Below are 16321 nucleotides of genomic sequence, written 5' to 3' on the forward strand. Positions count from 1 at the left end.
GGAACATAAGAACTAGGAAGATTGGTAGGGGAAGAAATGGATAAAGAAAGGGGGGGTAATCAGAAGGGGAATGAAGCATGAGAGACTATGGACTCTGAGAAACAAACTGAGGGCTTCAGAGGGGAGGGGGGTGGGGGAATGGGATAGGCCGGTGATGGGTAGTAAGGAGGGCACATATTGCATGGTGAACTGGGTGTTATACGCAACTAATGAATCATGGAACTTTACATCGGAAGCCGGGGATGTACTGTATGGCGACTAACATAATATAATAAAAAAACATTAAAAAAAAAACCCTGAAACTATAAAACTCCTAGAAGAAAACATAGGCAGTAAACTCCTTGACACAGATCTTGGTGATGATTTTTTTTTTTTTTAACCTGACACCAAAAGCATCAAAAGCAAAAATAAACAAGTGGGACTATATCAAACTAAAAAGCTTTTGCATAGCAAGAAAAACATTAACAAAATGTAAAGACAACCTACTGAATGGGAGAAATTATTTGCAAGTCATATGTCTGATAAGGCGTTAATATCCAAAATATATAAAGAACTCAAACAATTCAATAGCAAAAAAAAAAAAAATCCAATTAAAAAACGGGCAGAAAATCTAAGTAGACATTTTTCCAAAGAAAATATTCAGATGGCCAACATATACATGAAAAGGTGCTCGACATCATTAATCATCAGGGAAATGCAAATCAAAACCACCACTTCACACCTGTTAGAATGGGTATTTTCAAAAGTCAGGAAATAACAAGTTTTGGCGAGGATGTGGAGAAAAGAGAACCATTGTGCACTGTTGGTGCAAATGTACATTGGTATAGCTATTCTGGAAAACAGTATGGAGATTCTCCAAAAATTAAAAAAAGTACTATATGATACAGCAATTCCACTTCTGGGTATTTACCTGAAAAAACTGAAAGCACTAACTCAAAAAGATTTCTGCACCCCCATGTTCCTTCATTACAGTATTATTTACAATAGCCAAGATATGGAAATAAGTTAAGAGTCCATCAATGGATGAATGCTTAAAAAAAATATGATATGTGGCACATATACACATATACACAGCGGAATATTATTCATCCATAAGGAGAATAAAATCTTGCCATTTGTGACAACATGGATGGACTTAGTATGCTAAGTGAAATAAATCAAACAGAGAAAAACAAATACCATATGATATCACTTATCTGGGAAATCTAAAACAACAATAACAACAAACCCAAGTTCACAGAGAAAACTGATTGGTGGTTGCCAGAGGGGACCACAGGGAAGAAATGTGTGAAAGAGGCCAAAAGTTACAAACTTCAAGTTATAAAATAAGTAAGTAATGGGGATGTAATGTACAACATAGTGACTATAGTTAAAAATACTATATTGCATATTTGAAAGCTGCAAAGAGAATAGATCTTAAAAGTTCTCATAAGAAAAAAAAATCGGGGGGGGCGCCTCGGTGGCACAGCGGTTAAGCGTCTGCCTTCGGCTCAGGGCGTGATCCCGGCATTGTGGGATCGAGCCCCACATCAGGCTCTTCCGTTATGAGCCTGCTTCTTCCTCTCCCACTCCCCCTGCTTGTGTTCCCTCTCTCACTGCCTGTCTCTATCTCTGTCAAATAAATAAATAAAATCTTTAAAAAAAAGAAAAAAAATTTTTGTAACCGATTCTACATAGTGAATCATTATGTTGTTCACTTGAAACTAATATAATGTGGAATGTCAATTATACCTCTTTTTTTTTTAAAAAAAAAGGAAGATGAAGATGGGAAATAATTCTGCTAAAAAATTGTCAGGACTTGATCAATTGCATATGAGAAATAAGAGTAAATAATCATAGGGGACTCAGATTTTTAGCTTAGGTGACTTGGTGCATATAATTCAATTTATCATTACAGGAAACCCAAGAAGAAAAACAATTTCAAGAAAAGCAAACTAGGGGCACCTGGGTGGCTCACTCTGTTAAGCGTTTGCCTTCAGCTCAGGTCATGACTCCAGGGTCCTAGGATCGAGCCCCGTGAGGACCCCCTGCTCAGCAGGGGAGCCTGCTTTTCCCTCTCCCTCTGCTCTTCCTTGTGGGCTCTCTCTCTCTCGCTCTGTCTCTCAAATAAATAAATAAAATATTTTTTAAAAAAAGGAAGAAAAGCAAACTAAACAGGCTCAGCACCAGAAATATTCAATCTGTAGTTGAACGTTTAGATTGGAGAGGAGGGCCCACAAAAGAACTGTATACATCTTGATTTGATCACTTTATTCATTTAACAAATTGAGGATCCACTATGTTGCCAGGAATGTAGACCATAAAACTATAAGAATGAATAAGAAATTGTTGCTGCCTTTGAGGGACTCAATCCAGTAAGAGAAAGGGAATCTGCCTACAAGCATAGGCTGGAGACCAGGGAGCAAGTTTTCAGAGGATGATGAGTTCTTTCTCAGCCTAGGGCACACATTAGAATCACCTGAAGGAGCTTCTAAACATCCCAATGCCTGGTCCACACTCCGGGGGAAGGGGTTGAGGCATCTGTGGTTGCTTAAACTCTCCAGGTGATAGCAATGTACAGCCAAGATTAAGAGAGCAGTACTTTGACTCAGAAGAGAACACCTGGGATACCTCTTCCTTCGAACCATCTGGCAATAACGATGGGTGTGCAGGGTGTGTGGAAAGGACAAAAGGTGGAAATATGGGAATTTGATGAAGGAGCTCCTGCCAAATAGCTTGATGACATATAGACCCTCTGGAAGGAAAAAGTATCAAAGGCTGAGAATAAGGGCATATGAGAATAAAGCAGGCATCTTAATGGGAGTGGCAAAGTTTTACAGTAGGGTCTGCGAGTGTGAAAAGGCGTTCATTAGGAAGAAGTAAAAGCACTTCTAGGCAATTATAAAGGTTCAATGGAAATGGGAAATCATGCATTGGTAATAGCATCCATCTACAAGGTTGTGCAATTTTCCCTAACAATGCTTGGCAGTTTGACAGCATGAACAGAGAAAACATTCATTTGGGAATGTAGGTTGATGGCTCAGAAGGATAGAGGGAACCTAGAGTGCTAGTGAGAGTTAAAAATTGGTATAACAGTAATGAGGCATGGGCCTGCACGCTTTGATGATAGTAAGAACACACTAAATGAGCAAAGGAATGAGAGAGATCAAATGAGAGGGAATTTTGGTCAAAATGAGATTTCTGAATCAAAATTTCAATATAGCAGAGTACAGGGTAAGTTACGGCAACAGAATCCTAATTGGTCTTCCTATCTGTCTTTGCCCTTCCCTAGTTCATTATCCACACTACCCAAAACATGTTCTAAATTAAGTCTAATCATCTCCCTACCCACAAACTTCAATTTTCCAATGAATTCAAGCAAAAGCCAGCCAGAAGTCTTAATTATCACTTCTATTATCCTGTTAGCTAATACTCCATTCCTCTCACTGTCCCCCAATCTTTTTTAAATTTTTTTTAAGATTTATTTATTTATTTGAGAGAGAGAGAGATAGAGAATACATTCGAGTGGAGGGGGAGGGGCAGAGGGAGAGAGAATTCCAAGCAAACTCCCTGCTGAGCACGGGGCCCATCACAGGGCAGGGCTTGATCTCCCAACCCTGAGATCATGACCTGAGCCAAAACCGTGAGTCCCATGCTCAAAAAACTGAGCCACCCAGGAGCCCCTCTAGCCCAATTTTATACAAACTTTTACGGTTATAGTTTTCACATTGTGTTTTACTTTACAAATCTGTTTCCCCCACTAGATTCTGATTTCCTTCAAAGTTGGAACCAAGTTTTAATCATCTTTTAATCCATATTATCAACAGCCTTCTTGATATATTCAACTCTGGCATTTCTTGTTTACTTACCTTTAATGATGGTTTCTTTGGGGAAATTCTTTTCTTTTCCTTTTCAAATTTTTATTTAAATCCTATTTAGTTAATATATAGTGTAATATTGGTTTCAGAAGAAGAATTTAGTGATTCATCACTTACATATAACACCCAGTGTTCATCATAACAAGTGCCCTCCTTAATACCCATCATCCATTTAGCCCATTCCCCACTCACCTCCCTCCATCAAACCTCAGTTTGTTCTCCATGATTAAGAGTCTCCTGTGGTTTGCTTCCCTTTCTTTTTTTTCTTCCCATATGTTCATCTGTTTTGTTTCTTAAATTCCACATATAAGTTTCTTAAATTCCACATATCGTATTTGTCTTTCTCTGACTTATTTAGTTTAGCATAATACACTCTAAGCTGCATCCACATCATTGTAAATGGCAAGATTTCATTCTTTTGAAGGCTGTGTAATATTCCACTGTAGATATATATCACATCTTCTTCATCCATTCATCAGTCGATGGGATATATGGGCTCTTCACATAGTTAGTTATTATTGATAATGCTGCTATAAACATCAGAGTGGAGGCACCTGGGTGGCTCAGCTGGTTGGGCAACCGGCTCTTGGTTTCAGCTCAGGTCATAATCTCAGGGTTGTGGGACCGAGCCCCACATTGGGCTCAGTGCTCAGTGTGGAGTCTGCTTGTCCCTCTCCCTCTGCCCCCCTCCACTGGTGTACCATGCTCTCTCACTCACTCACTCTCTCCACCTTAAATAAATAAATAAATAAATAAATAAATAAATAAATAAATAAATAAATAAAATGTTCCCCAAAGTCAGGGTGCATGTACCCCTCCGAATCCGTATTTTTGTACAGATTTGTACTTACCTACTAGTGCGATTGCTGGGTCATAGGCTAGTTTTATTTTCAACTTTTTGAGGAACCTCCATACTATTTTCCAGACTGGCTGCACCAGTTTGCATTCCCACCAACAGTACAAGAGGGTGGGGAAAACTGTTTAGGCCACTTGCCCATTTTTGTGGAGGTTTATTTAGTTAAAACTGGATGGATAATATCATCTACAAATACACTTAAGCAGCCACACTGTATTATGTTACCATATGCTGATGCAAATAATTGAAGGAAATTACTAATTTCAACTCTTCCAAGCTGTGAAATTCCCATTCTTCCCTTAGGATACCTTATTTACTATCTGTGACATGTGTCTAAATGATAAATGCAAAGTAAGGACACCAGTGTCAATCCATATTTATGAAAAAATTAATGAAATAAATTTTTCCTATTTGTTAGATAAGATACAAACCAAACTTCTAATATTTGTTCTGCATTCCAGTGGGTCATATTGCACACCCCAATGAAGTATATATACTTCCACTTTAGATGTCATTGGTCTAGACATGAGGTAATGAACACCTTGTCAGCCACTAGCAAAAAAAAAAAAAAACCCAAATTAAAATGCATATCATACTACCTACAATACCATTTTTATAAAGATTTTTATTTTTTTAAGCTAAAAATTTGGGGGAAGATTTCAGGTATTCAGCCCTTCATATGATCTTTAAAATATTGCTTCCATAATACTTTGTATTGGAGTAAGAAGTTAGTATAGTGGACAGAAAAAGAAAGCATTAAAAGGTGATCTAGAACCCTTACAGGAAGACCAAACCTCCAAATTAGAATTCAGGTTACTAGGTACAGGCTGGAAGTGAACATTTAAAAGCACTCTGGATTCCTCATTAGCATTTCATCACACTTATTCAACTTCTGACTTAGCAGATTAATTATAAAATCCCATGAGAGCAAGGGTTGTTCTGTCTTGTTGCCTACTATATCCCTAGCCACAAGAATAATACCATGTGGCACACAGATGTCCAAAAAATATTTACTGAATGAATGCATAAAAGAATGAAGTGGTGTAACTGAAGTCATGATTAAGAAACAAACTGATCAAAGAAAAGTGAACTAAAAAAGTGCTAAACATGAAATTAAGGAATACCTACAGCAAAGCCATCAGAAGTGCCAGCAGAATAGAATGGACAAGTCCAGGAGGTAGAGGGAAAACCAGGAAATAATAAGGGCCTATAAAGGGGCGTATCATTGGGAAGGCGGTAAGTAGAGTCACTGTGGAAGTCTAAGAAAGAGCCGATGAGTTTATCAAGAAGATAACTGGCAACCTCAAGAATGCTGTTTAGGTGTAGTTATAGCATAGAAGTCAACTGCATTGAAATAGGCAGGAAACAGATAGTAAGGGAATAGAGGCGATACATGAGTCTTATGAATTTGTCAGTGAAACAAGGGAAACAGCTCTAATGGGCTCAACAGGAAGAAGTGAAAAAAAATTTTTTTCAAGTTAGGAAGATCTACATGTTTGAAGAAGAGGATTCAGAATTTTTTCTATTAACGGTGGACAGAGTTTTGTGATCCTAAGATAGAAGGACATAGATTATGGCAAATATACTTATTGTGAAGACAGATGTCTGGAAAGAGAGAAAGTGCTTTTCCACATAAAAATCTAAAGTGGACAATAAATGAAAAACAAGATTCCTGATTACATATTTCTTTTTTTCATCTTTCTGGGAAAATAGGTTAAGATGAAAGATACATGGAGTAGTTTTGGTCTTGGAGACTCATTCTTTTGGCATTACCTTAGAAAGAAGTGATTGTTTCTGTCACCACCATAAAATAAATAAATAAAAGAACACAAAAATTTACACGTATCTGCTGTTCTTTATGTCTTTAGGAACTAATCTTTCAGCCTTTAACAACAGCTACTGCTTCTGTGACTGCTTCAGTAAAACACAAAAGCACAAAAATGAGCTCATTTCATTGCCTGCTGGGCCTGCATTTTCCCAGCGCTAATGTAACAAAAGGGCACGATGACAAAAAATAACATGGAGTGTTTTCTTATTCTTGAAATACCGTCTCTCCCCTCTGTGCTAGCACCTGTTTTAACGTTTTAACTTAATTCAAGCGTAGGTTGGTATCATGAAAGATGCTTAGGAAGTTACTTGGAATCATGGGCTCTTGAACAGATTTCACATCATATTCTCACTTGTTATTAAAATTCCCCAGACTGAATGTTAAGGGCTAAGAGTTATTCTATCTCACTCACCATTTTACACTTCTTTACGTCCTCCACCTGGCACTTCGTGTCCCGTCACCGCACTTTGCACCCAGTAGGCATCCAGTGTTGCTTCCGTGATCCAGGGTGTGCCTGCTGCCTTAAGACAGTTAGAAAGTCCCTGTAGCAGCAAACAGTTAACAGAGCTTCAGGTGGGGGTGGAGATGTCCCCGAAGGTTGTCAGGTAACCGAACTGAGAGCTCCTTGAGGCCAGGGACAGCGTTGTTCAGCATGGTATCTCAGCACCTGATTCAGTCCTGGTACAAAGAAGATTCTCAGTAATGCTGAATGAACAACAGACTCAGTGGGGAATATAAATTCAATTCCATTCTAACAACAAACGTTCGCCGAGTGCCACCAGGCGTCCGGGATAAGCGGGGCGCGGGGTGCTACAAGATGATAGGGAGCTGTTGGTTCTAATTTCACAGATAATGTAATTCTATACCACAATTTTCAAGTTGTTTCTTAAAACAAAAAGGGGCATTTGGGTTGTCTCTGCTTTTAGTTTTCAGGAGCTTAAACGCAAACCTACAGCAGCGGTACGACCCCCAGAATCCATTCTCGGGGCTAAAGTGACTCTCCCTCCCGTGCGGCTAGCCGAGCTTCCGGCGCGCCCTGCGACTGCGCCGCGGCGATCCAGAAGGGGTCGCTGTTCCCGCGATAACCTCTGAAAAGGCTCCACCCCGCGGCCGGCGCCGGCTTCCTCCGTCCGAGACCCCGCCCCACACGGCGGATACCAGTCCGTCAGTGTCCTGTACGCCCACCGCGGCTAGTGTCAACGCTAACGCCCCACTCCCGGCGGAGCAGGCCGTGCGTCTCGGCCGCCGCCGCCTCCCGGGCGCGCGGCCCGCCCCGAGGCGCTCGTTCTCTCCCCCGCCCCACCCTCTCGCTTCCCCTTCACGGAAACGACAGCTGCGGTGACGGGGCTGGCGCCGCCTCCCTCCACCTACCACGTCTGCCCAAGCCACTCTCGCCCGGCGCCCCAGCCCGGCCGCGGCGCCTCCCCGCTAGGTCAGCCGGCAGTTTCTCCCGGCTGCCGCCCGCTTCTCCCGGCTGCCGCCCAGGATGAATATCATGGACTTCAACGTGAAGAAGCTGGCGGCCGACGCGGGCACCTTCCTCAGTCGTGCAGTGCAGGTACCGCGGTGGGGCGAGGGGCGGGGGTGGGGAATGGGCGTCGGCGCCCGAAAGGGCCAAGGAGTGGCCGCCCGAGGCGGCGTCGCTCTCCGCACCCCGCCTCACTGACTGGCTGGCAGGCCTGCGGCCGGAGGCCTGGCTGATGAGCGCGGCCTGGTGCCCCTCTGGGTCCGGCGGCCGTTTTCTGTCCCCCTCCCGTTCAACCGCCGCTTCCCCGGAAGCGAGGCGGGGTGGGGACCCGGCCGAGAGCTTCCCCCGCCTCTGAAGGACATTTAGAGTTCGGCCCCGCGCCGAGACACAGCACCGCCGGCCTTTCTGGCCCCACGGCGACGGTGCTGGTGTGGCCGCCCTCCCGGGGCGGGCGAGAACCCTGCGAGTCCCGCGCGGTAACCGAGAGACAGACCTTTCTTGCACCACCCCCACCCTTTCCTTTCGTCTCCCTCACTCTCCCCGCGGAGTCCAAGAAGGAAGTTTCCTTTTCCTGCCCCTGAACCCAGAGAGCTGCCAACACAATTCCTTCCAGCCCTCTCTCTCCCTGAAAGGACAGTCCAGGGCTTAGGCAGTCCGCGGGTGAAATGGAGATCAGCAGTTGGCGTCCGTACTCCACCGAGGCCTCGGGAAGTCTGGAGTTTGGGGGTTCCCACTCATTCTCAAAATGGGAAGCACCGGCAGTAGGACATGGAGAGGGGGGAGGGGGAGACTCGTGTTATGTCTGTTGTCAGAGTTTTGTGTTTCAAATACACTTTAAGGGGGAAATTTAGTTATCTCGCGGCATTCCCCAAAGTATCAGTCTAGGGAACTTGGACAGTTTTCCGCAGTCATCACCCACATGATACCAACTCAGTTAAATCTATGAACAGATGTAAATTTCACTACAACATGAGTAATAAACATTCTGGTCTTTAAGTTAATGGCATAGGCACAGTAGCAACAACACTCTTTTGTAAAGAGAAAACAAAAGTAGTTTTCTAATATGCATACCAAAATGATACTGAAATGTAAATCAGTTGTCCTGCCTTTACTACTTTACTTGTCTCCTTTATCCCAATTTTATCGGTATAGTTGATCTTACATTGCTTTGCTCTTTGCAGAGAAGTGGTAGAACTAGAACAAGGTAATAGCTGCCTGTATTGTGAAAAAACTGTCAAACATTTGCAAGGTATTTGACAGATTACCTATTATCCTTTCTGTAATTTTGCCGGATAGATGTTATTAACTCCTTTTATATATGAGGAAGTAGCCTTAGAGAGGTTAAGAAACTTGGTTAACTTGCATGACTAGTAAATAGCCAAGTGCTGTCTGATCTACTACTCATTGCAAGAGGCTTCTCTCTTCCAGTGCAGGCTTTGCAGATACAGAATAATAGAATGTTACAGGTTAGAGAGACCTTAAAGATCATCTAGTACTACAATCTGAGCATTTCAGTAACACTTAAGCAGATAGCACTTAAGGCATGGGAAATTCCTTCTAGGTCTTGATTTCTCAGTTCCAAAATCTGCATAGTAAGTAATAAGCTAGCTGCCTTAACCCTCATCTCCCCATTCTCCTTGAAAATATAAGCTATATTGTAAAGACATTGAACTGTACGGTTAAAATAATTTGTTGATTTAAGTTAACCTACTTTTAGTAGTTCAAAGATGTGGAGCAAGAAGAATGAGTGGTTGAAGGTCTGAAATGAATTTGATTTATGAGAATGTTAACTGAAAAGAGGCCTTTGGTGTTTGTTTTATTGCTGATTCCCAATGATTTTGTTTGCTGAGTGGAAATTTGACATTATAATGACACTTTTAAAGACAGGTATATTTTCAGGTGCATAATCCACGGTGCTTAAATAGGACAGACTCATGTACTAGAATTTGATTTAAATTGTCGATAGACTTGATATAAAAAATCTAGCAAAGCTCTCAAAAGATGTACTTCCTAGATGAATTTTAATTATTTGTTTCAGATTCTTTAGTTTTTAAAGTCTGTCCTAATCTGGTGAGTTGTCAAATAGTTTTCAGTATTAAATATTTTCATGCCTACTCCGTGTCTGCCTTACACTGTTTTGGACACTGGTGATACAGCAGTGAATAAAATTAACAAAACCTCTGCCCTCCTGGAGTTTATAATCTAGCAGTGAATACATCAGGTGATGGAGAAAAAGGCGGGGGGGGGGAGGGGAGCAGCTTTTGCCATGTTGTATAGACATTAATGATCATGGCAAGCCTTTACAATAGGATCAAATTCCAAAAGACCTCAGGGAAGTGACAGTTCCAGTTTTTTGGAAGAAAAGCAATTTAGGCAGAAGGAAAAAGTGCAAAGACTCTGAGGTTCTGGGGTACTAGGGACATCAGTTATGGAACTGTAGCCATAGGATGGGCAAAAAGTGATATAACTTAGGTGAGAGTGATAGCAGGGAAGGTTCAGAATCTATTCATTATTGCCTCCCAGATTGGCTCAAGGGTAGAGAAGGAAAGATGAGTTAAGGAAGACTATAAGGTTTTGGCTTGAGCCATTTACTGAGAAGGTAAAAATTTCAGGAGGAACAGACTCCTTCAACATGCCTTTTTATTATTAAGTCTGTATCTATTAGAAATAGATTATGAAATATTCATGTATAAACTATATCATGTCTGAGGATTGCTTTAAAATATTCCAGAGGAGAGAAAAGGAGAGTAGTTGAAACATTGACAGAATGTTGACGTTAGAAAGTTGAGTTTCAGTATAATGTTTGACGTTTTGCACAGTACTTTTTTTTTTATTATGTAAGGGAAAAAAATTAACTCCAAAATGTAACACGTGAAATTTGTAATGTTGTCTTGTAATTTTCAACAAAAACACTGCTTTGTCATTTTAGTATTTAGTCAATAACTGAATTCCCAGTCTAAATTGTGTTGACATCAGTGCAGTATCAAATGCCAAGTTTCATGCTAAGAATAGGGTAAGAGCTATGCCAGTTACTCATTATAAGCAATAAGAACAGTGGGAATAGAATTCAGCTTTCACATTTCTAAATAATAATTTGTATTCAAATCAAATTATACCTTAAGGAATAAGCCATTCTTTGGGTGGCCAACTGCCATATCTTTTTTCATTAAAAATTTTAAAAATTTTTATTTAAAAATTTTTGGGTTAAGTAAACATTCCCTGTCTTAGAAAAACTATTAAACATACAAATGGGTTTCATCACTTTACTCTCATAAAATCTGTTTATATGCCTTGCAACTTTGAAAGCACGTTGAGGTAAAAATGTATAATCAATAGGAATAATCATTCCTTAACAGTCTGTTTGGGTGCTTTTGTTATTCTTAACTCCCTCAAAATAATAGAATACAAAAGCATCAGGTAATTTGTCCTCCATAAATTGTTACTTTATTAATGTCTTAAAAGCCATTTATTCTTAGTATCTGTCTTTTTGGTCCAGACTTCTTAGCTGAGCATTACATACTCCTTTCCAGCCTTGTCTTTTCTCTCGCTCATATATAAATACTGTATTCCTATCAAATTATTTTTTAATTTCCAAAATACCTTGTACTTTTTCAGCTCTAGACTTTTTGTTCATACAGTTAAACTCATCATGAATGCCCTCCACCCCCTCCCTCTTTGTGTAGTCTTTCCTTCCTTCAAGATAAAACTTAAAGTCCGTCTCAGATCACAAGAGTTTGATGTGTACTCCTGTGTCATTTTTCAAGTCTGTACAATCACGTGGCATTTTTCTTCTAATGAACTGTTATGTAAGGTCCCTTGGAGCTATAAAATTCTGTTACTCTATGGCTTTCACATCTTTATTAAGTTTGTATGTCTTGAGAAATTAACTCTGTTTCTTATTCCCCTTCAATATCCAACATTGTTCTTTTAAATTTTTTATATCATTTTAACCAGGCAGGGTATCCATATGCAAAGTTTACTCCTCAAATCATTTAGCATGTTAAGTAATTTTGTTATTTTTATTAGTATTTTTCTAACATATCTGCTGATCCTGAAATTTACTAATGCCAGTCTAAAATATTAAACTGTTTAATTCAACCTGTATTTATTGAGTTCCTCCTAGGTGCTTGGCACTGAAGTATGAAGATGAATGAGACCTAGTTGCTGCCTTCAAAGACTTAGTCTAACCCCAATTTGTCATAATTATTTTTTCTTTGTAGTAAATATCCATTTTGTGAAGTATTGTTCTGTTACTTCATTTGATTAATGTTTCAAGTGAACACACTTTTACTTTAGAATTGATATTGAAGTAAAACTTTGCTCACCGTCTCTAAAATAAGACCATATGCTTTCCAAAAAAAAAAAAAAATTCACTTTAATTACTTAGGAGGTTCATTTTAATTTTCTAACATTTCCTTTGAACTGACTACTGAAGTTATACTACGAACCTCATGAGTGCCAGCTATTTTCTAAAAGGAAAAAGTCTTTAAAATTTAGTTGCCAGCTTGGCTTTCATCCCTGATTTAATTAGCAGACAGTGGTGTGTCTAACCTGGAGAGGTAAAGATGAATATGATGCTGCCCTCAACTAACTCCTGTTAGATCCTCTCTGGATGGAATTCCAGCTTGGCCAAACATTGGTCCAAGCCCTTTTGAAATCCTGTTTCCTTTATGGAATTTTTAAATTGTAACAACTTCACAAAGTCTCTCAAATTCTAATAAATAAAACACATCACATTCAGAGTCCATACATTTTCTCATTATGTAAAAACTTTGCATATTTACTGTTACCCAAAACTTCGTATCCTTGGTATTATTGGTGTTAATTTAGTAAACTACTAGATAGAAGATGGTTTGTTAACCTGATGTTAAAATAATCACCTGTAAGCTTAGAACAGTAGTTCTGTCTTAGTTGCACTTAAAATTACCTGAGGAATCTTTACAGGCTCTCTCCAGTCTAGTTAAAGTAGAATCCTTGGGATTGGATTTGTCATCAGTGTTTTGGAAAGCTCCCCCAGGTAATTCCAAGGAGCAGCCAAAATTGAGAATAAGTTCAGAAGGATCTACTTTACAGTTTACTAATACATCATAATCAGAATTTGTGTTAAAAATTTTTCCCCCAAGAAGTTTAGCTAACTTTTAAAATATTACTTCACCCAAAGAATTGATGATGAGAGTTCATATTATATAGATGTCTTTCATCACAGAGCCTTTTTACTTGTCTTTTTTGTGGTAAAGCATGGTATAGAATCTAGGCTCCATGTTTCATACTGTAGGTTATATGCCTATCCTGTAATAAAGACAGGATCACAGTGCCTGACATAATGTGGATGACTCAAAGACAGTCCTTTCCTTAAGGCAATGTTTAGAGAAAATATAGAGAGGGGATTAAGCTTTCTGTTCTCATGTCATTTTACTGTATTACTAATGAAATAATTATGAAAGAACTGTACTTCAAGTTATGTCTTGGAGCACATTGGATTTAGATTTCTGTGACATATTCTGACTTTAATTGTAGATTGTTTTCACAAAGGTTTTTATTAAAACTACTAAACATTCATTAAAATGCTTAAAGTCAACTATAGTTTTTTAACAGCTGTTAGGAGACTACAAACAGTAATGATTTTGGACTTAAATATGTTGAAAGCTAAAACTTTTAAGAGTAGAATTTTAAATTTTTGGTATTTAGAGAAAGGATTTTTTTTTAAAGAAAGAAAAGGTCTTTTGTCTTGCTCAGAAATGTACCATTATTATCATTTTGTTTCTCGAGATCATAAAATCCTTGATGGCAAGAACCATGTTGTGTGCTGATTATAATCTCACATACAATAGAAGAAAATACATACCCCATTATTTTGATTAACAATTTAAACCTAAATTTAGTTGATATAACCCATCATTTTCTATAGTAGATGCTTTCTTAAAGTGTGTTAGAGAAAAATGTGTGTTTTAAATATGATACTATATTGTTAACTTAGTATGTCATACCTTCTGATTAATGATGGAAAGAAATCCTTAAACCCCCACAATAAAATCTTGGGAGATACTGTGTCTTTTATAATTATGTATTTAATAAAATTTAAATGTATAATTTCAACTTAAATATATGATAACATTAGCAGTGTTTTTCTGTACCCCCGCCTTTTTTTGTTCATTCCAGATAGGATTAAAGTTACCCTTAATTTGATGATTATTGAATACATGTAGGAAGCCAAGGTGAGCTATAAGATCCAGCTGACCAGAGTGCTGTGAACAAAGACACAAGGGCAAGGAAGAACTGAAATATATTTGTATAATAGTAATAGAAAATATTAATTTCTTGAAATCAGCAAGTATTTACTGGAAGTCTTATAGTGTAATGAGACTGTGATTGAATAAACATGTGAGATTGAAACACGACACTGACACCTTAGGCAAAATGTTCATCAATAAAGTTTTGATTCTTACCTATAAATTATAAAGGGATTTTTATGGAGTATTTGATATAAAATGCACAGCTTAGTATATAGCATTTTCTAAACTATACTAAGCCCTGACACTTAAAATACAGAAGTTTAAAAAAAAAGTTCTTATGAATGATCTTATTGAGAAAAGAAAACATTAAAAACAAAAGATAAAACAAGATCATATATAACATACTGGAATTCAAAGCACAGAGTTAGGTAGAGTAAAATAATAGCAACCGTTTTTACTCTAAGACAATGCAGGTAAATATCAGACTTTATTATTGGTACTTAATGCACTGCTCACATGGGCTTTCCTACAGAACTGCTGTTTTCTAAACTGATTTTCTATAATCAGACTTTATCTCACTCCAACTTAAGCATTCCTTATATTTTTGGGTTTTTTTACCCTTCTGAACTAAAATACTAAAAACCTCCTTACTGTGTTGATAGGTTTACTTTATTTCTTGCTCAGACTCATACAAAATGACTTGTTGCAAATACTGAGTTTTGCGCTGTTATACTTCACACTGTCTTTTCACTAAAAAGCAAAGTATTTAATGAAAGATACTGTAAGGTAGTAAAATGAGAATCATAAAATATTAATTAAGCAAACGGGACTTCTGACGTGAAGTTTGAAATATTTTATTTTCCAAATAAATAACTTTCTATTTGTTGGTTCTCTGAAATACAGGGAGAAAACTTGCCCCGAAACCTAACTTGTGTTAGATAAACTTACTGATAAACTACGGTTTATAAATTGCTATTTATAAACATTTTTAAGTAATTTCTAGACTGTACCTGTAATTCCAGCGTTTCTAAAATATCTGTTAAAGTTTAACATGATTTTATGTACTGAAGAAAATAGGCCTGGAAGTTTATATTGTTTAGGTAATAGTTAGGCATATACCCTTCCCTTAGAATCCCTCATTTCTTATTGTTCACTCTCAGGTCAGCTGTAACCTTCTCAGAGAAGCTGTTTCTCTAACCACTCACATCTCGCGCTCACACTCCTCTTTCCCCCTTCCAGGCCCAGGTTGCATATCTCCCTCCCCTTGAAGCCTTCCCTGATTCTTCTGTTTCCCCCTCTCCCTGCAGATTGAATTCTTCCTTCCTCTGTACTCAAATTCATTAATTCATCCAGTTAATTGTTCAGTCACTCACTCAAGAAATAATAGAACCACCTATATCAGTCCTGCATCCACTGTCTTTTTATCTTTGTATCCCTGTTATCAAATTATTGGGTTGTCTGCCCCATTAAAATGGAAGCTTCCTAAGAGCAGAAACCTGTCTTTTTTTTCTGGCTGCTGAAACCCTTGTGCTTAGAATAGTGCCTGGCACATATGAAGGTGCTTCATAAATATTTGTTAAAGGAATGAATCGAATAAACAAATATGTATGCTTTCTTATTAAGATGCTAAGTTAATAATTTTTCTCTACTGGTAGATCATCCTTTATAGGTGAGGTTCACCTGGGTATATTCCCCCTTTTCTTTCCCTTCTATTGGTTGCTTTCTCTGAGAGAGAATCTATTTAACCATTAGACTTCAAACATGTGAAATTCTAATCTATCCCTCTTTGAAGGTCTATAGCCTTAAATCTTTAGGGATCTGTTCTCTCTTACAAGTGAAATTGCAGTAGTTACCCAACTGACCTTGGCATCAGGGTTTTGATCTTTTGCCCAATGCATCTCCTATTCCTATCCTCAGTTACAGTAGACTGCAAAATTGTGGGCTTAGGCAATAGTTTTGGAAGTGCTGTTCTCCATTCCACCCACTGGGTGAGGGCTTGGCTACAGGCCAGTCTCAAAAAGACCTAAGGCTTTACAAAAGCTATTGAGGTGTTTATTTCTAGACCCTGAACAAGACCCT

The 16321-nt window shown here is 38.7% G+C and overlaps 2 protein-coding genes across 5 annotated transcripts in view; one reads left to right on the top strand and one right to left on the bottom strand.

Moving 5' to 3' along the window:
- Positions 1 to 7711, bottom strand: part of ODF2L (outer dense fiber of sperm tails 2 like) — a 312052-nt gene extending 304341 nt beyond the window's left edge. For both annotated transcript variants that reach the window (XM_034653817.1, XM_034653816.1), the window contains exon 1: positions 6954 to 7711. The gene's annotated coding sequence lies outside the window, so the exon portion shown is untranslated. The remainder of the gene's footprint in view (positions 1 to 6953) is intronic.
- Positions 7712 to 7836: 125 nt separating this feature from the next.
- Positions 7837 to 16321, top strand: part of SH3GLB1 (SH3 domain containing GRB2 like, endophilin B1) — a 37163-nt gene continuing 28678 nt past the window's right edge. For 2 of the 3 annotated variants that reach the window (XM_034653818.1, XM_034653819.1), the window contains exon 1: positions 7837 to 8099. In XM_034653818.1, the coding sequence (XP_034509709.1) occupies positions 8028 to 8099 (72 nt within the window). In that variant the 5' untranslated portion in view covers positions 7837 to 8027. The remainder of the gene's footprint in view (positions 8100 to 16321) is intronic. The other variant, XM_034653820.1, reaches the window with a different exon arrangement.

This window comes from Ailuropoda melanoleuca, chromosome 2, assembly GCF_002007445.2.
Source record: "Ailuropoda melanoleuca isolate Jingjing chromosome 2, ASM200744v2, whole genome shotgun sequence".
Taxonomy (NCBI): Eukaryota; Metazoa; Chordata; class Mammalia; order Carnivora; family Ursidae; genus Ailuropoda; species Ailuropoda melanoleuca.